The sequence below is a fragment of the Panthera leo genome, chromosome E1, assembly GCF_018350215.1.
Source record: "Panthera leo isolate Ple1 chromosome E1, P.leo_Ple1_pat1.1, whole genome shotgun sequence".
Taxonomy (NCBI): Eukaryota; Metazoa; Chordata; class Mammalia; order Carnivora; family Felidae; genus Panthera; species Panthera leo.
The window spans coordinates 17,480,599-17,501,531 of record NC_056692.1 but is presented as its reverse complement, the minus strand read 5'-3'; the positions used below and the strand labels follow the sequence as shown (position 1 = coordinate 17,501,531).

The 20,933-nt window shown below is 51.6% G+C and overlaps 1 protein-coding gene and 1 long non-coding RNA gene across 10 annotated transcripts in view; one reads left to right on the top strand and one right to left on the bottom strand.

The window, feature by feature from the left end:
• MYO18A (myosin XVIIIA) overlaps nucleotides 1-20,933 on the bottom strand; it is a 101,789-nt gene that overhangs the window by 61,215 nt on the left and 19,641 nt on the right. The window contains exon 1 of one of the 9 annotated variants that reach the window (XM_042916528.1): nucleotides 3,687-3,788. The exons of 5 other annotated variants lie outside the window; for them this stretch is intronic. In XM_042916528.1, the coding sequence (XP_042772462.1) occupies nucleotides 3,687-3,692 (6 nt within the window). In that variant the 5' untranslated portion in view covers nucleotides 3,693-3,788. Of the gene's footprint in view, nucleotides 1-2,189; nucleotides 2,209-3,033; nucleotides 3,543-3,686; nucleotides 3,789-20,933 lie in introns of those variants that run through there. 3 more of the 9 variants (XM_042916527.1, XM_042916525.1, XM_042916529.1) reach the window with 3 other exon arrangements.
• On the top strand, nucleotides 3,098-12,191 carry LOC122206903. Its single transcript, XR_006196623.1, has 5 exons — nucleotides 3,098-3,285; nucleotides 3,805-3,892; nucleotides 11,158-11,265; nucleotides 11,346-11,402; nucleotides 11,726-12,191. It is a non-coding gene; the product is annotated as an uncharacterized LOC122206903 (long non-coding RNA).

Sequence of the window (20,933 nt, the reverse complement as noted above, 5' to 3'; positions counted from 1 at the left end):
ATGAGGAAGAAGACTCAGAATGAGATTAAGTCACAAAGCCATTCAGTGGTGGAGCTGAGATTTGAACCCAAGGTGCTCTGAGTGCAAGGCCCATGCTGCTCCCTGAGAGGCCTACCTTTGGCCCTGGCTTAGGCAGGATCCGAGGGGCTGAGTCATCCTGGTGTATGTACTGTGTCGGTGTCAGTGTTCAGGAGGTCTGGATCAAGCTAAAGCATGGATGGACAGGGAGGGCACTAGCGTTCCAGGTGCCCAAACAGAGTTTCTAGACTTGCAAAGGGAGACCCCAGCCACGATCCTGCCCCTCTGAGGCTCTGACCACCTCCCCGACTACTCTCTCTGGCACTTCTGGCTTCTTCCGTTGAGGGAAGGGAAGAGAAACCAATGCTCACGGAATACTTGCTAGGAGCCAGGCACAGTGGCAGTTGCTTCATACTGTCTCCTTATTTAATCCTCTCAACAGCCCACTTTTTAGATAAGGAAATAGAGAGGGTAAGTACCTGGCTGAGGGCCCCAAAGTCAGTAAGTGGCGGCCCTGGGATTCGCAAGCAGGTTGTGCGCCTACAACGTTCCCTGGACTGTGGTTTCTTCGCGGACGCAAACTCTATTCTACCCATCATACTGTGGGTGCTTAATAAATAAATGTTGGCTGCACGGCAGTCCTGCAACGGGGGATCTTTGGCCAACTTCTTATTCCCATCTGGTTTCTTCCCTCAACTGTAAACTATGGAGAATAACACTTGCCAATCCTGATTCCCAGGGACGAGGGCAAAACAAGAGAGGCAAAATCTCTAAACTGAGCAACAATTAATAGATCGTATACACTCAATGCCGTGGGGTGGAAGGGGAGGGCAGGGGCACTCTGAAATTGCTTAGTAGCTCTTTGGCAAGCAACAACAGCCATAAAATGCATCATCCTCTGGCCCTAGCCACCCCATCTAAGGAAGGTATAAGCAATAAGTCGATTTAAAGAAAGGAAGAGAAAGAAAAAACACCCACAAACCCATGCAGAGACTTTTAAAGAAGCACTCTGTATACCAGCCCCCAGTTGGCAATAACTCAAATGCCCAGAGTTAGGGAAGGGTTGGCTAAACTACGATACTTAGGTACAATGCGCCATTATGTTGCCACTTAAACTAACAAATACATGATCAATGTGACCATAGGGAAAACTCCACCTAAAATAATATCAATCAAAGCAACTAGAACCTAAATAGTATGCAAACAGGCATCATCACAATCTTGTAAATTAGACACAATGGAGACATTTGGTATTTATTCTGTTATGTATTTGTTACTTACTGTTTATTTCTATTGTAAAGATGGCTAAATAGTCAATAAAAAAGAAAAAGCAGAGGAGATAATAGCTGAAAGCATTTGTTGTCAAAGAGGAGAAATCCAAGAGATGTGCTGAGGGACCCATCTATGCTCAGCCTGGGAAGGCTTCCAACACCCAGGGGGCTGGACCAGGCTGCATTTTACCCTCTGCATGGACCTGCGAAGGCCATCAGCCCTTAACTTACCATCCTCTGTGCCCCTCACAGGGAGGAATGGGGGCACAAATGCCCCCAGGAGAATCTTTCCACCTCCGCCCAGGCTCCCCACGGGCATGTAATACCCAGCCTGAGAAAACGCATCGAGGTCAAGTGTCCATGCAGATATCCCCACACTGGGAGCCCCCAAGGGCAGTGGGAAGAGAAAGAGGAGATCCTGCTGTCTGTGACCTAGGGAACTTGCACATTTGGAGAAGAAAGAGGCATGGCATCCTCCTCTGTCTCCTTTCCCACTCTGAGGAGCAAAGAGTAGCTCTCCGGAGACCCTCTCGCTACCAATCCCACCCTAGCACCTACTTATCTAAGAACGAGAGGGAGGATGAGGGCATGGGGAAGAAAGAACAGTAGTAAGAGTAATAACAGTTAACCTTTACTGAGCATGTACTAAGTGCCAGGTACCGTGCTGAATCCTTTTCGTGCACTATCTCATTTAACCCCTACAGTATTCCTCTGAAGTAGACAGTAGTATGATTCTTACTTTACAGATGAGCAAAAGGAAGCTCAGAAATGACACGGCCAAGGCCTCATGGCAGCGAGTCGCAAATCAGAACTCACACCCAGGTCCGTCCTCCAGCAAGAACCTCCCAGGCTCACTTTAAGGGATGGAAGCAAGCCCTGCCCCCACCTCCCTTGATTCACCTGCATCGTTGAGCTTCCGTGACATCATCTGCCAGAATAACAGCTGGGGTAGAAAGCAGGGGTTTCCAGAGATGACCTGCCCTTCCACTGTGACCCAAACAAGCTTTGCACAGAGCTGCTTGAGAGGAGCGAGGCCCCTCTGGGGAGTGGCCTGAAGGCCATGCTGCCAGCCAAAGGAGGAGGGGGAGAAGAGCTTGGCAGGGACACCCTGGCCCCTTTGGTCCAGCCTCCAGTGAGAGCCCTCCCCCACCCCAGGGCGGAACAGAAAGCAGCCGAGCGCCTGCAGTCACTACCGGCCAGCCCGGAGGAAGCAGGTGCACTGGAATGGCTTCCTGCTGCCACTGCAGTTGCAGAAGGGCCTGGGTTTCCTCCTCCAACGGCCGGACCTGCTGGAGGCCTCCCTTCCCTGGGGACACTCGCTGCCCCTCTGCGGAGCCTTTTGCCGTCTGTCTCACCATCGTCACACATGGCCCCAAATCTTCAACATGGTGCTGGTGGCCTGGGGACCCAGGCTGGGGTGGTGTGGGGAGGAAGCTAGGGCAGGAAGCACCCACCTCTCAGGGTGAGGAGTCTCTGTGGCCCCACCCCAGCTACCCACACACACCTCAGCACTGGTACCAGTTGTGTGGCTGGGGCGAGGCAGTCCTTGGGCACAGGGAGATACGAATGCCCATGGGCACATCTCAGGCTCTGGGCACACCACCGCACTGGGCCAGCCCACACACTGCCAACTGCTGACACGACTAAAAACCTGACCCTTGGTGGCCGGGAGGGGTGGCGCTGGGGGAACGGAACGACTGGGAGGCAGCTATGTCTGCCTCACTGGCTTTTTTAAGGAACTTACTCTTCTGGAGTAATCTCTGCTTGAAAGAGACCTACAGACAGTCAGGGCATCCCCGAGATGCCATCTGCGCCCCTTCCGAGTGTCCGATCCACAGAAATGCAGAGGGCCACGCTGAGTCCACTGGTGGCCGTCCGGACAACTCCAAGAACCACCCCTCTCCAGCGCCTTTCTCTTGTCTACCAGGAGGAAGAAGGGTGGAAGGCTAAGCTGGCAACACAAAGCAGGGAACAAGACTTCCCAGTGTCTAAGAAGGTACTGGGGTTCCAGACCTCGGAAGAAAATAGCGTTCCAAGGAACGAAGGCCTCCAGCACTAATGGTTTGTGGGGAAGGCGTGTCACAGCCTGTGGACAAGCTGATGCAGTCCCAGGACACTGAGGTTTAGAAAATGGTGCCCCCTCCAAAACTCCTAAAGTCATGAGTCAGACCCAGGAGGGCCTTGCCTCTGAGGTGTTGTGAGGCTGCCTGGGCTGGATAATTCCCTCCCCACCAAGAAGCTGGGAGAGGAGCCCCAAGGCAGCACCCCCCCCCCCCCGCCCCACCTCCTTCAGCCACATCTGGGGAAATAACAAAAAGGCTCCTCCTTTCATAAATGAGGAACAAGCATGAGAAGCCTAGGACGTTTCCGGGGTTGGGGGGTCAGAGGGACACTCACCCGCATGGCCTGGCCTGGAGCAACCCGGAGCTAGGAGTCTCCTCTCTGATGCTGCTCCGTTAGCTTCTCAAAATAGCACTGGCTGCAGCCCCGCCCCTGTTCCCCTCCCTCTCTCCAGGCCCCTCCCGTCCGGAGCTGCCCAACCCTGGCCGGTTGGTTGTCGTCGGTTGGAAGGACTGAGTGGCCACCAGGACTGCAGGTACCAGGTATGCTGGGATGGAGAGGGTGATACAGTGTGGGGAAGGGGCAGAGGAGGCGATTAGAGTGAGGGCACAGGTAGGGGGCAGGCAGTGTTGGAGGGTTAGGGGCAAGGGACAGGGAGGGTGGGACTTTCCTACTGACACACACCCGGGCTCCCGGACAGCTGAGCTGATATGGCCCCTAAAAATAGCAGAGGAATTTGAGACCTGCAGCCCCCGGCCCCACAGGCCAGGAATGAGACAAGCACATTTGCGTACACACACACACACACACACACACACACACACACACACACACACCATCATGCATGAACACTCAATCACAGCACAGTGTTCTTGAGAACACACAAATCATAGGCTCACCCCAGCCATCTAATTACTGCAGCAGAGGCCAAGAAAACCACTAACGTCATATCCAATCCAACACACAGGGCCTGCTGCACACTGTGCCCAAACAGCAGCCACGCAGCCATCCTGTAAAGTCCCACAGGAGTAGAGACCCACGCGATCAGTCTGAGGCCCACTGTCGCTGCCTGGCTGTAAATACACTGGGGACTGAGTGCAGGAATCAACTGTACTCTCTGTGTGCACATCCCTCACCCCACACAGCCAGAGACTGCGCAGGCACGGAGGAGGGTGTGGTGGGTGGGCCTTAGCCCTGCAGGCAGAGGAAATCGTGGGTGTCTGGCCAATGAGCAAGGGCTGCCGGTGAAAAGCCAGGGCTCCTCATGAAGAGGGACTCTGGCCCTGGTCTTTGGTTAGTGCCACAGGATGCCCAGACCAGGGCTGGGAACTTCTAAGAGGCTGAAATGGGAGCTGGGGGCCGTTCGGAAGGAGCCAACGACAGGCCTTTTGAAGCTGTCAGCTCTGCAGAAAAAAGGAAGCTTGTCTCCAGGAAAAAAAAAAAAAAAAAAAAAAAAGGGTGGGGTGGGGTGGGGGTGCTGAGAAGGTCTGGAACAGAGCCGTCACCTAACAAGTGTCCAACCAGAGTGGCTGGAGACCCCAGGCCTGCCACCCCGGCCAGTCTCGTGTGCCCAGTGGGTCCTGTAAACAGCATGGCTTTCTCTGTGCAAAGGTTGGTGAGCACCGCCTGGGAGGACAAAAGCCTGCTCTGCCTCCTCCCTGTCACACACTGTACAAGCGGAGTCACCCACGGCCATGAGGGCGTGGGGCCGGTGCCTCTGCTTTCTAGGGACTGCTGCTGTGTCTTCCCAGGGAGATCATCTGGCCCTATTGGGGCATGTGCTGTGTTAGAGATCTTCACATCCCCTAGGCTTTCTTGACATATTGGTGCCAAGTGGGGCTGCAGACTGAAATCCCCTGTGGGACTCTGAGAATATTGATGCCTGAATCCCACCCTTTCCTCCTAGTTTCTGATTTAATCGGCCCGGGAGGGAGGCCTGGACACTAGGATTTTTAAAAGTTCCCCCAAGTGATTCTTACATGCAGCTGAGGCTGAGAACTGCTCAATCTGAAAGCAGCATAAGGCCTGATGCAGAGGTTCCCTGTCGTTCAATCACTGAGTGCGTGGGAGTGCCTGGGTGGCTCGGGGGCTTGAGCATCCAACTGCAGCTCAGGCCATCTCTCAGTTTGTGAGTTCGAGCCCCACGTCAGGCTTGCTGCTGTCAGCACAGAACCCGCTTCAGATCCTCGGTCCCCCTCTCTCTCCACCCCTCCCCTGCTTGTGCTTGCCCTCAAAAATAAAATAAACATGTAAAAACATCACCGAGGGCATAAATGGATGAATGAATGAACAACTTAGCTGTGTGACCACAGCCAAGTGACTTCCAAGGCCCTCACCTGCAAAACAAAGGTTCTGCCCACAGTGACTCTTTTACATAGTCAGTTGGAGACTGGGGAAGTCTCAGTAAGTGAAAGGGTTTGTCTCTCGGGGTGCCTCAGTTGGTTAAGCATCCGACTTCATTTGGCTCAGGTCATGATCTCATGGTTCGTGGGTTCAAGCCCTGTGTCGGGCTCTGAGCCTGGAGCCTTCTCTGGATTCTGTTTCTCCCTCTCTCTCTGCCCCTCCCCCGCTCACACTCTGTCTCCCTTTCTCTCAAAAGTAAATAAAAATATAAAAATAAAGAAGGGGTTGTTTCTCAAAGTGTGGTCCCCAGACCAGCGGCATCAGCATCACCTAGGAACTTGTTAGATATGTAAATTTTTGGGCCCCACTCAAGACCTACTGAGTCAAAAACTCTGGATATGTGGCCCAGCACTTGTGTTTTAACCAGCCCTCCAGGTGATTCTGAGAAGCACTGTTTTAAAGGAATTATTCATGGGGCCCCTGGGTGGCTCACTCAGGTAAGCGTCCGACTTCAGTTCAGGTCATGATCTCACGGTTCATGGGTTTGAGCCCTGCGTCAGGCTCTATGCTGACAGCACGGAGCCTACTTTGGATTCTGTGTCTCCCTCTTTCTCTGCCCCTCCCCTGCTCACAGTCTCTCTCAAAAATAAGCATTAAAAAAAATAATAATATGGGAATGCAAGCTGGTGCAGCCACTCTGGAAAACAGTATGGAGGTGCCTCAAAAAACTAAAAATAGAACTACCCTACGACCCAGCAATTGCACTACTAGGCATTTATCCATGGGATACAGGTGTGCTGTTTCGAAGGACACAGGCACCCCCATGTTTATAGCAGCACCATCAACAATAGCCAAAGTATGGAAAGAGCCCAAATGTCCATCGATGGATGAATGGATGAAGAAGATGTGGTATATATATATACACAATGGAGTATTACTCGGCAATCAAGAAGAATGAAATCTTGCCATTTGCAACTACGTGGATGGAACTGGAGGGTATTATGCTCAGTGAAATCAGCCAGTCAGAGAAAGACAACAATCACATGACTTCACTCATATGAGGACTTTAAGAGACAAAACAGATGAACATAAGGGAAGGGACACAAAAATAATATAAAAACAGGGAGGGGGACAAAACAGAAGAGACTCATAAATATGGAGAACAAACTGAGGGTTACTGGAGGGAGTGTGGGAGGGGGGATGGGCTAAATGGGTCAGGGGCACTAAGGAATCTACTCCTGAAATCATTGTTGCACTATATGCTAACTAATTTGGATATAAATTTCAAAAATAAAAAATAAAATTAAAATAAAAAATAAAATAAAATAAAATAATAATAATAAAAATAAAGGAATTCTTCATGGTGTATCATGGTCAATAGTGAGACTTCCAGAGCCAGCCTGCCTGGTTCAATCTTGGCTTGTCCATCTGGTGAGCTATACAATTTAACCCTGTGCTTTGATTTCTTCACCTGTACAAGGAGGGAAAATAATTGTACCCACCACACAGGGTTATTGTAGGCATTAAGTGAGTTACTGCTTGCAAAGCTCTAGGAACAGTGTCTAACACATAAGTTTAAAAAAAATTTTTTTTAATGTTTATTTATTTTTGAGACAGAGAGAGACAGAGCATGAACGGGAGAGGGTCAGAGAGAGGGAGACACAGAATCTGAAGCAGGCTCCAGGCTCCGAGCTGTCAGCCCAGAGCCCGACGCGGGGCTCGAACTCACAGACCGTGAGATCATGACCTGAGCCGAAGTCGGACGCCCAACCGACTGAGCCACCCAGGCGCCCCCTAACACATAAGTTTTAAATAAACTTATTGAAAAAAAAAAAAGTTTGCAATAGTTTTAACTATTGTTCTCTATCTGTGATCACTAGCGGGGAGAAAAGAAAAGCATCCCAAGCAAAATTTCCAGGTAACTGATGACTATTCCCTTTAAGGCACAAAATGCTTTCTATTTTGAGTAGTTTCCTAAATTCTACTGCTATCTGTAATCATACAAATACACATTTTATAGATTCTTAAGAATAACACTCTGAACCCATCTCAAACATCTCAAACTCTGAGCTCCCTCTCTCGAATCCAATCCGTTTCCATCTTGTACAGAAGGGCACATCATCCCCACTGTGATGACTCCTGACTTCCCGGCTGGGCCCCTGTCCTACCAATGTCCCTGGCCACTCTCAAAGGGCACCAACCCTGTCCTGGGTACAGCAGTCAGCCTGCGGCCTCGCTCCGCACCCATGTTAGGAAGGCCAGATGCCCTTTGTGTCCATATACTTGCTTTTTAGTTCTTTTGTCCCTTACCCTGTCAGGCCATCAGCTGTCACTCTGCCTGTCAGCATGCCTGTCCCCAACAGTCTCACTTCCTTCTAACAAACAGTTTCTGCCAAAACTAGATAATCTAGAAAACTAGATAACCATGCCTGATACGAAAGAGCCCAGAGCAGAGCAAACGGAATACCAGAGACCACTCTCCTGTGAGGGAAGGTCTGAGTTTTCCCACGCATTCTAGAGGGTCTTCTAGGCCCACCTTCCATTCAGCAGCACTCTGGAAGATGACTTCTGGGAGACTGAGGTGTCACTTTACCCTCAGAGTCTTGTTCTGAATTGTTAGAAACCACGTGTTGATCACTCCTCTTTTCTGCTCGGATGACGAGATGCTGTCAGTTCTGTCTGTGAGCTGACTCGTGTTACTGATGGAGATCATCTCGGAGCAGGGACAAGGGCAGACCTCTTCAGAGGGAAACCTGAGGCCGTGGCAACCCATTCAGCTTCACACACAGCCACAACCAGTCTCTCTGATGCCCAAAGGTCAGTGCTGCCTCCCGGCCTGGCCCACTCTGCATAAGCCTACCCTATGACTCCAGGGGGCCACACAGTCACTCCCACAGCCAGCCAGCCCACCCCAGACCCCTTGGCCTGCCTCCTTCCCCTTTCTCCCTCTCCCCAGCACTCCTTGCTCTCACTCTCTTAGGCAGATCTTCCCAGGGTCCCCTGCCTTCATCACCACCAGAGCATTTACTTGTAAATGCCTTTCTACCTTGCCGAACCCTCCCATCTGTCAAGGTCCATCTTGAGTCTCACCTCCTTCACAAAGCCCTCCCCAGACCCCAGGGCCTGCATGGTGACAATGTGCAAAGAGCACACACTTCCAGCCAGGCACGCCTAGGTGTGCTGAATCCCAGCTCGGCCTCTTTCTCACTGTCTGACCTAAGGGAAAGTGAAACTCAGCTTCTTAGAGTTTCCACTTTTTTGCCTTAGAATAGTATACCTCCCTTATGGGGTTGTTCTGAGAATTAAAAAAAAAAAAAAAAATAGGGGCACCTGGGTGGCTCAGTCAGTTAAGCGTCTGACTTCAGCTCAGGTCATGATCTCATGGTTGATGTGTTCGAGCCCTGCATCGGGCTCTGTGCTGACAGCTAGGAGCCTGGAGCCTGCTTCAGATTCTGTGTCTCCCTCTCTGTCTGCTCCTCCCCCACTCATGCTCTGTCTCTCAAAAAAATAAATAAACATTAAAAAAAAGTTAAAAAAAATAGTAGGGGCGCCTGGGTGGCTCAGTTGGTTAAGCATCTGACTTCAGCTCAGGTCATGATCTCATCATTCATCAGTTCAAGCCCTGCATCAGGCTCTCTGCTGACAGCGTGCGGCCTGCTTCGGCTCCTCCATCCCCCTCTCTCTCTGCCCCTCCCCCTCCTCAAAAATAAACAAACGTTAAAAAAAAAAAAGTACATATAAATCACCTGGCATTGTGCCTGGCAAATTGCAGGCAGTGATTAAATTATTTTCAAAACCACAGTACTATCTACACCTAAATATCACCTTGTACATAGGGTGGTTCTTCAATCTACTCAATATGGTGCTCTGCGAGATACAATGGGACCTACATAGATACTACAGGGGTTAGATTCTAAAGCCAGCCTGTAAGGCAAATATAGAATATAGTCAAAAGTACTCTTGAAAACCCCTTTAATTGTTCCCAAAGTATAGTACACATGTTTTTGTATATTCCATGTATCTGCAGGAAAACAGATACATGCACAGCCTATGACAAAAAGAAATACACAAAATACATGTTTCCATTTTAGACTACAGTCAGCACAGAGCTGAGCTGTCAATGCAGAGCCTGATGCAGGGCTCGAACTCACCAACTGTGAGATCATGACCTGAGCTGAAGTTGGATGCTTAACCGACTGAGCCACCCAGGCACCCCTGGAATTTACTAAAGTTTAATGTGTATATGCCACAACTACACAGCATAAACTAATATTTTGAATGGTAATCTATCTGTGGTTATGGTTCAGTTTTCTCTCCCTGGACAGCAGGGACCATTTCCTCCTTCTTTTTAGATCTCCCGCCGGCACTAGGCATACAGTAGGTGTTCGATAAGTATCCACTGGATTTAACTCACTAATGTGAAAGGTGCTGGTGAAATTCACCTGGCAGAACACAATAGGGAAAAAAGGGATATCCAGATAGAGTAACAACTTCAAGGACTCTGTTCTCCGTGGGGGGTGAGTGAAAGGTCCTTGGCTCTGTTACTGGTGCTGGGCCAGACGCAGAGCAGCGGGAGCAGGGGTGGGGGGACCAGGCTACCCAGGAGGCTCTGAGGAGCAAAGGAAGCCATTCAGGCTTTCAACTAGCAATTACTTGTAATACCTCAAGGTGAACACTGTGGGGAAGCACGATGCCTGCTTCTTTTTCTGTCTCTTCACAGCTAGACTGTGAGCTTCCTAAGGCAGAGGTGATATGTGTGTTGTTCATTGTTAGGTCCCTTGCACCTACCTAGTGCTTGGTACATAACTGAGCGAGTGATTGCAACAAGAGAAAGCAGACATAGTTCCTGACCTCAACAAACATACAGACCAGAAGAAGAGATAACAAATGTACCCAAACAATTATAATTCAATCTAGAATCTGCTCAACGCTCCAACAGGACTGTGGATAATGTTCTAGGAAAATTCAGAGGCAGAGACCTTTTCCTGTTGGGGAGTTAGGCAGACAGCTTAGGGGCAGCTTGGGGCTGGGCCGTGAAAGATAGAAGAAAATCTGTAATGTGGAGGTGAGGGAGGAAGAGAATTTCAGGGTAAAGGAGTAGAATAAGAGAAGGCAAGGAGTTGGGAAAACAGACAGTAAGTTTGGATGAAGTGTAGGACACACATAGGTAAACGATGAGAGACAAAGCTGGAAAGGTAGGTGAGGCCAGATCAAGAAGCCCCATCTGCCACAGTAGACAGGCATTCTTTCAGCTGCCCACTGTCCACTCCTCCAACCTCTGAACACAGCACCCTAATTTTCCCTTGGGGACCTACCCTAGCATATGACTTGAGTCTGGCCGATGAGTGTATCATCTCCCCAGACTATAGGGATGGGTTTGTGGAAGGCATGTGAACCCAATCAGTATCAAGGACATATCACGAAAGTTTGGGATTATTGAGTCACACACTTCTTTTCCCACAAGACCTGAACCTGGTGCTGTGCCATTTTGTCACCACTTGTCTGAGGACGGAGCCAGTATGGAAGATGAACTGAGAGACAGAAAAGGCCTGGGTCCTGTTTAAGTCTCTAGGTAAGACTGAGCCTATAGCCAGTTCTACCCCCTGCATATTTCAGATGTTTGAGCCCATGCATTTCTTCATTTTAAACCAGGTCAGCTGGGCTCTGTCACTTGCAACTCAAAGGGCTGTACCTGAGGAAAAAAGTAAGGTAAGCGGCATAAGGACAAAGCAGACACATACTGAGCACCAGCCATGAGTCAGGGACAGTGTTACTCGTTTTCTTCACAAAACTCTGGGAGGTGAGGGCTGCAAAAGAGGAACTGCAGGCTGGGAAAGTAAGGCTTACAGCGGTTAAATAACTTGCCCAAAACCACACAGATAGTGATTGGCAAGGCCGGGGTGAGCCATTCCGACTCCAGAGCCAGCTCCTTGCACTCTGTCTCCTGCCTGGAAAACAGTAGGAGTCACAGCAGGTTTCTGGAGAGAGAAGGGGCATGATCAAACTGTGTTTTATGAATGCTGATCTAACAGAAGGATGCTGGGAAGCAAAGGAGGCTGAAAGCTGAAAGACCATTGGAAGTCAAGGTGAGGGCCAGAAGAAAGATGGGCAGAGGGTTGCCCTGTTCTGGCAGTGGATGGGGAAGAGAGGGTGATTCGAGACAGAGACTTGGTGGCTACAGGGGAGGATGGGAAATGGACATGAAGTTGACAGGAGGGGTTGGGAAGAAGATCTAAAGCCTCCAAGGTTTCAAGCTGTCAAGATTTCAAAAGAACAGCGTGAAGCCACTGTCCAAAACAGTAATGTCCGATGGAGGCTGATTTAGAGGGAGATAGCTTGAAAAACACTGGGCCTGAGGTTCTATTTAACACCCTAAAATAATACTCATCTGACCCTATTTGCCTCTCTAGTTCTTTAAACCAAAACTCCCGGGGTGCCTGGGTGGCTCAGTCGGTAAGGCGTCTGACTTCCGCTCAGGTCATGGTCTTGCGGTTTGTGAGTTTGAGCCCCGCATGGCGCTCTGTGGTGACCGCTCAGAGCCTGGAGCCTGCTTCGGATTCTGTGTCTTCCCCTCTCTCTGCCCCTCCCATGGTCATGCTCTGTCTCTGTCTCTCAATAATAAATAAATGTTAAAGAAAATAAATTAAAAAAAAACTCCTTTAAAAAAAAAGTCTATAAACCCTATCTCCAAGTAGATAGTTATCATGTAGTGCTTGTATTATTACTAATTTGCAAGGTATAAAATGTCATTAATAGAACTTATTTAGCCCCTCAGTTAGGGGGCATGCACGTTTCAAGCACTCAGTCCTTAGAGCTGGAGGGGACCAGCCTCTTGGGGGAGGAGGGCTCCCCATCACTTCAGGGACACCCCAGAGAGCAGTTTCAGAGTTCCTCAGCACCAGTGCCTTCTCTCTCCTGGAAAGGATGATCTTTTATTTTTAAAGTGTGTGCGTGTGTGTGTGTGTGTGTGTGTGTAACAAATGGCTTCTCTTTTATGAAATAACAGTGTTAGTAGGCAGTGCCTGGTAGTCTCTGAAGTACGAATTTTTTTTGAAATTTTACTAGACGTCAATGATGAGTGGATCCCAAAGTGGAAGAGGACAGAACCCCTTTAAGAACAGGGATGGTCACAGGGACGGCAAGGAGCACTGAGAAGTGTAACCTGAAGTGGGGAAAGGTGCAGGGCTGGGCCCAGACACTGCTGCCCTCCAGGTGGTCGTGGCTGGTGGGAGCCCCAGGCCCCCGCCACACTGGGCCCGCGCTTCCCGGCCCAGCCCAGCCCAGCCGCCGGCAGACGCAGGGGCGGAGCCGGGGGAGGGGCCAGGCCCCATACCAGTGCACATGCGCACATGCATCCAGAGCCCCGGGACGCACCCGCCCTGCAGCACCTCCAGAGACCGGCAGAGGGCGGCCTCCCCCTTCTCGCCAGCCCTTGCTGCCGAAGCCGCGGGATTTCACCGCCGCAAGGCTGGCGTCCAGGCCACGCCTCCAAGAGGCGTCCCCCGGGAGCTCAAGACAGAGGGGGCTGCCGCGGCAAGATGGCCTCTCGCTTTATCCTGGAGGGATAAGGCAAGAAGGGGCAGTGATGAGCTCAGCGCCGCCTTTGTTTTATCATCGCTCCATTCCCAAAACCCAAAACAGCCCTGCAAATAGTAGGCACTCAATAAATGCTTATTGCTGAAATAAAATGGATGAATGGATGAATACATGAATAAACAGAAGACTTCCAGGGAAGCTTTAAACATGTGTGCGGGGGAGTGGTCTGAGACTAGCAGTCTAGGAAATTCCGGGGAGGTGGGGGCAGCCCCAGATCACTACCCTCACTACCACTTGCGCTTCGGCCTTGGCAGTCCCCTAGGCCCTGCCTTAGCACACCCAAAGGTTTGCTCAGAGCCTGGTGACACTACACCATCTCAAGGGCACAGAGCCCAAGTGGTGACGTCTGGGCTTGTCCTCTCTGCTAAGACTAGGAGTCTGTCCCCTCAGAGTCAGATCCTGGCTGCCTGCAGGGACCACTCCAGTAGGTCTGCTGCTCCGGGAGCACTCTGGGCTGCGGGGGATTTCCTCTTGGCCCCTGGGGATTTCCAAACTGCCTCTGCTTTGCCAAGCTCCCACAAGGCCAAGGGCCACCCTTGACGAAATCCTCCATACCCTGCCCAAATCCCACCCAGACTTGGTTAACTTCTGAGTCTACCAAATGTACCACACACACAATATACCCGTCCCCACCCCCTCTGGCAGACATGAGAGAATAAGCATAATGAACTATTGTTCTCTTTTTCACATAACTGACAAGTCTTCTCTATTTCCACAGAAGAAAAAAAGGAAAGCCAGCTTAAGGGTCAGCCGCATGGATTTAAATAAAACATCGGTAAGATCTTCCTGGGTGTGAGAGTTGGAAACCTATGGTGCTTATTCTCAAAGTCAGGGCGACTGCTTTCAAGAAGCATCCGGTTCCTCCAAACACTAGACCCTCAACACGTGTTTGAGGATCTGTGTGTTCACCTCTGGAGGCCCTAATTGGGCCTGTTTCTAGAGTCCTTTAAAGTAGAAATAAAGTTCGAACTCACTCTCCATAGAAGTAGGAAGAAAGAAGCAAAAGCTTCTGCTTTTCCTACCAACCCACCACCTCCACAGTAACAGCCTTGGCCAAATCCACTGGGGCATGTGAGCACCTGTGTGTTACAAAGCTGGGCAGAAAACATGCTTGGCAAGGTGGGGAAGCACTGCCCCAGTTGCTTCCCCACGGAAGCAACGGAAGCCCGTGCCACAGCCACGGACCTGTTGGCCCCAGGGCATCAGGATTCCAGAGTTGGTGAAGTGTAGAAATTGCCAGAGTGGACAAGCCTTCCTTCGTGAGAGGAAGGGAAAAGGCCAGCATCCCCCGGCCTCATCAGGGGAACTGCGAGACGAGAGAAGCCTTCAAGAGCGCGCCACCATTTTTTTCTGAGAGCTATCTGGAGCTGCACTGCTCGGTGTGGTAGGCACGAGCCACGTGTGGCTACCTACATTTAAGTTAAATCGAAACAACAGGAGGGACGCCTCAGTGGCTCAGTCGGTTAAGCGCCCGACTTCGGTTCAGGTCGTGATCTCGCGGCTTGTGAGCTGGAGCCCCGCGTCGGGCTCTGTGCTGACGGCTTGGAACCTGCTTCCAATTCTGTGTCTCCCTCTCTCCCTGCCCCTCCCCTGCTCATGCTCTGTGTGTCTCTCTCTCTCAAAAGTAAATAAACATCAAAAAGAATTTTTTTTAAGTAAAAAAAAAAAAAAAAAAAAGAAAGAAACAATGGGAATACTTTTGATTAAATGAAAACCAAAAAAAAATTTTTTTTTAAGATTCAGTTTCTCAGTCATGCCAGCCACATTTCAAGCGCTCAAGAGCCACATATGGATAATGTCTACCAAGTTGGAAAGCACAGACTATTGAACATTTCCATGCTGGCAGAGTGTCCTATTGGACAGGTCCGATCTAGAGAATCCCCTTTCAGCATGTCCTGGTCTTCCTTGCCAAAGACTCCTTCAGGTGTTGCCCCCCGACCACCTGCTGTTCTCTCCCGCCCCTGCCCCAGAATCTGCTTAGACTCCTGTCCCCATGTGCCTTGCCTTGACCCCTAGGCCTCAGAAGAAATGGGGGAGGGGGAGACAATTTAGCCACAACTTAACAACCAGCCAGGGAGCAGAAGCCAGATGCAGAGGGGCTGAAAAGGCAAAGCTGAATGGAAGCCAGCCCCCACTCCAAGGCATCCCAGGCCTGGGAGAAAGCCCCTTAGTGCCGCACAATCGTTCCTTGTTTCTGCAGAGTCTCTGGACCATGCATGGGTAAGACATCTGGAATGTAGTGGCCTGAGGGCTTCCCCACACGACCCGCTGCCGGACTCATCTGATGTTAGTGCTCCAGAGAGAGATGTCCCAGCAAGACCCTGAACTTTCAAGGGCAAATGAGGCCAATAAAACCTTGTCCTGAGCAGCATGCCGGGAGTTCTGCCCATGGGGCAACAGGGAACGTAACTGGGCACCTCCCTGCGTCACTCGCTGAAAGAACCGAATGAGGAAGCGGGGGAGGAGGACATGGTAGAGAAAGGAGCTCAGGGCTCGCTTGCCAGGCTAGAGTGGCTCCAACAGGAACAAGGGAACAGGACACGGATCTGACAGCAATCACATTCTATCACAGGCACTTCATATGAAAGGTTTTGCTACAGTAGTTAGAAAGTCCAAGTGCGAGTGTCTGGGCAGGCTCATATGTGTGATGAGGAGCAGAGAACAGACCCAGGAACTGGTAGGTTGGGACTGCCTCTCTTTTCCGTGCCTCCATTCTGTCCTCAGTTCTTGCTTAGCTCTGATCCAGAAGCAAGGCAGGCGTGAAGAAGCAAAATGAGGTGTAGAGAGACCACAAAAAAGTAGAGTCTGGTGGTTCAACTGGAAAACAAATCGGTAGGAAGAAGCCTGGTATTCCAAAGTTGTTGGCGTCCGCCAAGAATTTGACTGGAGGCAGTCATGGAGAAAGGGAAAGTGGCACAATTTTAAAGATGCATCAAACTACAGACTAGTTTGGAAGCCCAGGGGAAAGCCCCAGGACATGCTCTGTGGCTGCCTCGTGGCCCTGAGTAAACCTGTGGACAAATCTGGGCCCTATTTCCCTATCTTCACCTGGAGGGTAAAAGCGCCATTCTGGGGACAAGAGTAAAGCTCCCTGCCCCCCCTTCCCCAGCAGGGCTGAGTCATTAACAGGCATGTGGCATTCCTGTGGGCAGATGGCCCATCAAACTCCCAGGCACCAAGTACCTCCCAGCACTTTAGAGACAGATTAATGATGATGACAACGCTATTCTAAGTGATTTGCATGTATTGATTCATTTACTCCTCAAAGCAATCTTACCAGGAAAGTGCTATTACCATTCTTATTTTACAGATAAGGAAAGTGAGGCACAGAGAAATTAAATCATTTGCCGAAGATCACACGGCTAGTAAGTAGCAGAGTCAGGATTCGAACCCAGGAGTCCAGCTCCAGAGTCCATGTTGTACCCAATACACACCAACGTATTAACAATATATACATAATCATCTGCAACTTCCGATTTGTGGGCCCTTCTGCCTATGCCTCCCGCCTCTTCTTTCCCCTCCCCAAATTTGCTGAAAACAGTCCCTGCAACCAAAACCAGCCCTTCAATCCAACTTCCTATTTGCCAAGCATCTGTTTCTATAGCGACAACAAGATACGCAGTTTTTGGATTTTGAAGAGAATGAGTAGGGAGGGAGAACAGGGGACGCTTGATAGAACGGGTTCCTCTTTCAGAGGCACAGAGGAGAGACCTGAAAACCAGCGTGCTAAGGAAGACACAAGGGCTGGGAGGGGAACCCAGGGCCCTGACAGAAGCCAGAAAACTCTGCCTTCCCCTGCCCCAGAGACCAAGTCCTCTGGTCTGGACAGAGAAGGTGAAGGCAGGTTAGAAGGCCTGGAGGCTGACGGTAGAAATGCTTTGGAAGAGTCTGAAAGAAAAAGATACCCGGACTGAACTTTACAGTGTGTGTGAGCGAGTGCGTGTGTGTGCGTGCGTGCGTGTGTATCCCAAGCCATTTCCCAACGAGGTGTTCTGTCACAAAGCCTGGTTCTGCTCCACAGGTCAAGGCCAAGTAGCGATGGGTGGTGGCGAGGAACAATAAAGAAGGGCTGGAAGAGGAGCAACAGACAGGCATCCGCGTGCCTGTGTGGGGCGGTTCACCTCCCACCAGCAAGGGTGAGACTATTTGGGGTGGGGTGGTCAGGCTGGTGCCCTTCACCTTCGCCACACCTAGGCCTCATTCTAGCCTGTCACCCTCAACCTCATCTAAATATGAAACACCTGTCATTGTCCAGAAATCCTGAGGCCAGAATCAGGATCATTGCAGGCTTCTTTGCCAGGCAAAGCCAAGTGCTAAGGGGAACAGGAATGTTGCCGGTCACTTGATTCTAGGAAGACAGCCCATGACAGGGCCACAGGCTTCTCAGGAGGGAGGCCCAGTTTCCCTTTGGCCTCTATTGAACTTGACGCATGGCCAAGTGATTAGGGACTCGACCTTACCCTGTGCTTGTGTTCTTTAGGTAATCTAGGCCACCCGCAGGGGAGGATCCGAGGCTGTGCCAGGCCCAGCACAGGCTGCGTCCCCAGTGCCCGCAGTGCCAGGCGCACCGGCTTCCACAGCCTGGATAGCTCCAAGGAGGCCAAGCTAGGAGATGCCAGCCACTCAGGCAGGAAACCTTCTGCTGTTCTGCTGCCGGCTTCTGCAATCAATCCCACAACCAGGCCGGTCCACATATCTTCGAGAAGGCAGGGGCCAGGAGAGGCAGGAGGCAGGCTCCCGGCAGGGAGAACCAGCAGGGAGACAGTATCAGATTCTTCTCCTCACCCTGGCCCTGGAATCTCCAGATACCTTCCCCATGATGCGATGGGGCTGGCCATGAAACTGGGTGTCACAGAGAGTCATGACCGTATCATCCTGCCTGACAGTGCTCTCACTGCTTGGCCACTAGCCCATGCCACCCCGGGCTGAGATCTATCTTTTTGCAGATGTCTTCTGTTCTAGAGAAAGCACAGGCTTCCTGATCACAGGGATGACATCTTCAGGCTTTTTCTTCTACAGAACCAAGCCCACAGGGTGACACGGAGCAGGTGCCCTTCAAGGCTTCCTGACATCCCACCGTGATTGTGTCAAGGCTCCAAGGCCATTTGCATCTGGCCTTCCTACAGCCCAGAGCCATGTACCCTCACCCCCCCAGCCCTCTTCTGCCCAGAGCCAGGGGCGGCCTCAGTCTTACTGCCAGGAAAAAGAGCCCGGAGGTGCCCTGTGAGAAATCTCCCCTCCCTGTGGGTACCCTGCGCGCCATAGGGCCTGGCGGTGAGAGTAGCTGGGGAGGGAGAGAGGAAGTGAGTCAGCTCCTTGCAGAAATGGGAGTGGAAGGGAGGGGCCGGTAGAACTGAGATCAGAGGGCAAGGGGCACAGAGGCCGGAAGGGTCGCTAAGAGAGGGAACCAGGTCCTGGAGGCATTATGCGGCCCAGGGAAAGGGGGACAGATGAGGGTGACAAAGCCAGCAGTGTTACCTCCTACCAAGGCTGGTAGGTCCCCACAGGCCAGAGAACCTGGGTTTGGCAGCCCACGGCCCCACCTGAAGATGGAATCCGAGGCGGCTCCCCTTCCTGACTCACCGGCTGGAGGAAGTGAGGCTTGTGGGATATGGCCAGCCACGTTCTCTCCTCACTGAGGGGGAGTTTCTGGTCCCCAAGGCCTCCCACTGCTTCTCCTGAGCTCCACAGCTCAGGTTCCGCCGGACCCATAGGAGAGACAGATGTTTGCATTTCCCATGGAGGATGGGAATGAGGCCCAGGCCCCAACAGGGGAGCCGTTGGGGTGCCCCAGCACGCACCCTGGCCCTCTGTGGCAGCCCCTGCCCATGCGGAGCTGTCCCCAGGCTCCAGCTGGAATCTGTTGCTCTGACTGGGAAAAATCCTTGCTGTGAAAATTCCCAGCCTGCTGACATTCCAGCACGCAGGCAGCGCAGGGCAAGCAGCAGTAGGAAAGAGGAAGCCTTGATCCCTGCTGGGCCACATCCTACCTCCTCAGAGACCTGCAGCCAGTAAGACAAGCACATTTCTCCAAGGTCCCCTGGGCTGGGCACTGAGTGACTCCGTACGCCCCCAAATCTGCTTCTCACCCAAGCCTGGTGCCTTCCCAAAGATACCAGTGCGGGGCCAGGAGACAGGCCGTCCCGTGACCCTCCTCCCAGAGCCCCTTCCCTAGGCTCCTGCTCCTGGCCGCCCAGAGCCCATCTCTCCTCCATTCCTGCGGGAGATGCTGAGACGCCCACAAGAAACTGAGTCGGGAGTAAAGGTAGCGGGTAGAACATGGTGACGTACTGCAGACGCAACACCAACGCTAGTTGGGGGAAGGGTTCTAGAAACCAAAACTGCGGTAAATGCAGAGAGAATGGGAAACCACTTCCTGGCCAGACAACCATCTTCTTTCCTTCAGCAAATATCCAACAAATATCACTGAAGGTCTCCAGCACTGGAGACATAAGATAACCCATTAATCGCAATCTTGGTGAATGTTATGAAGGAGAAGGATGCGGTGGTGCCAGGGTGCGGACGTGACATCTGAGAAGGTCAAGGAAGGCTCCCCTAAGGAAGCGACATTCAAACTGGGGCCGATGTGTATGAGGGCGTGAGGGTGGGCAAGGAAAAGTCTTATCGACATAAGGAACAGCAGGACTCAATGGAAGAAGCCAAGCTGCACACCCACTACCCGCTAGGCCTTCTGCCAGGCCATGCTCCTCGCCTCCCCCCACCCCCCCACAGTGCACACCAGGAAACAACAGCGTGCAGCCCGTATGCGACAGAAGAGGACCTGTTCTTGGTCAGAGGTGACACTCTGGGGACCCTGCCATCCCGAGTATCGCAGAGGTCAGTACTAGCATCAGTAAGGGCCAAACAGGCGAGGGGCACCATCCCTATCCCCCAGGGTCTAACAGGGGAGATGCGTAAGGGGCAAAGGGTGCCCCTGCCCCTCCTCCAAGGGACCACAGCCAAATACTGCTGGGACAGATGCAGGCGCGCTTTCTATTACCTCTCCCAGCTCCCACCAGATTAAATCCCACCTGCTGCCACTCGGGCTCTCTTCCTCAGGCTAATCCTCTGCAGAGACAGAGGGACAGTCACCCCCTCCTGCAGCTCACCATCCACAGAGCGAGAGCAAGAATGGCCAGTCGCTCTTCACTTCCCCTTCCCTTCTGGAGGAGACGTCTACAGGGGCCGCAGGAATCAGAAGGACGCAGGCCTGGGCCGGGCAATGGATTTATATCCAGATGCTGCGTTCCTCTGCCCCGGACAGCACACCAGTGAGGTGCAAGGAGCCGATGCCCTAAGTTCAACTCCTCACAAGTCAACAGCCTTGGAACCTTAGGCAATGTACTTATCCTTAACCTCTGCGTAATCGGGTATCCTCATGTATGAAATAAAGATTATCATAATATCTATCTCAAAGGGGTGTTGGGAACGTTAAATGAGTTAATATATGTAAAGCAGCTAGAACAGTCCTAACGCCAGCCACGACCCTCATCCTGGCTATTCTCTCTCATGCTCTCCCCTCAAGGCATTTCTGCTCAGCAGAACCTTTACCAGATCAACTAGATGCCACTCAGGGAGCATGCATGCGCTCCCTGGGCGCCGTCCTGGGAGCCACCCAGGATGCGGGACAAACACCCTACACTC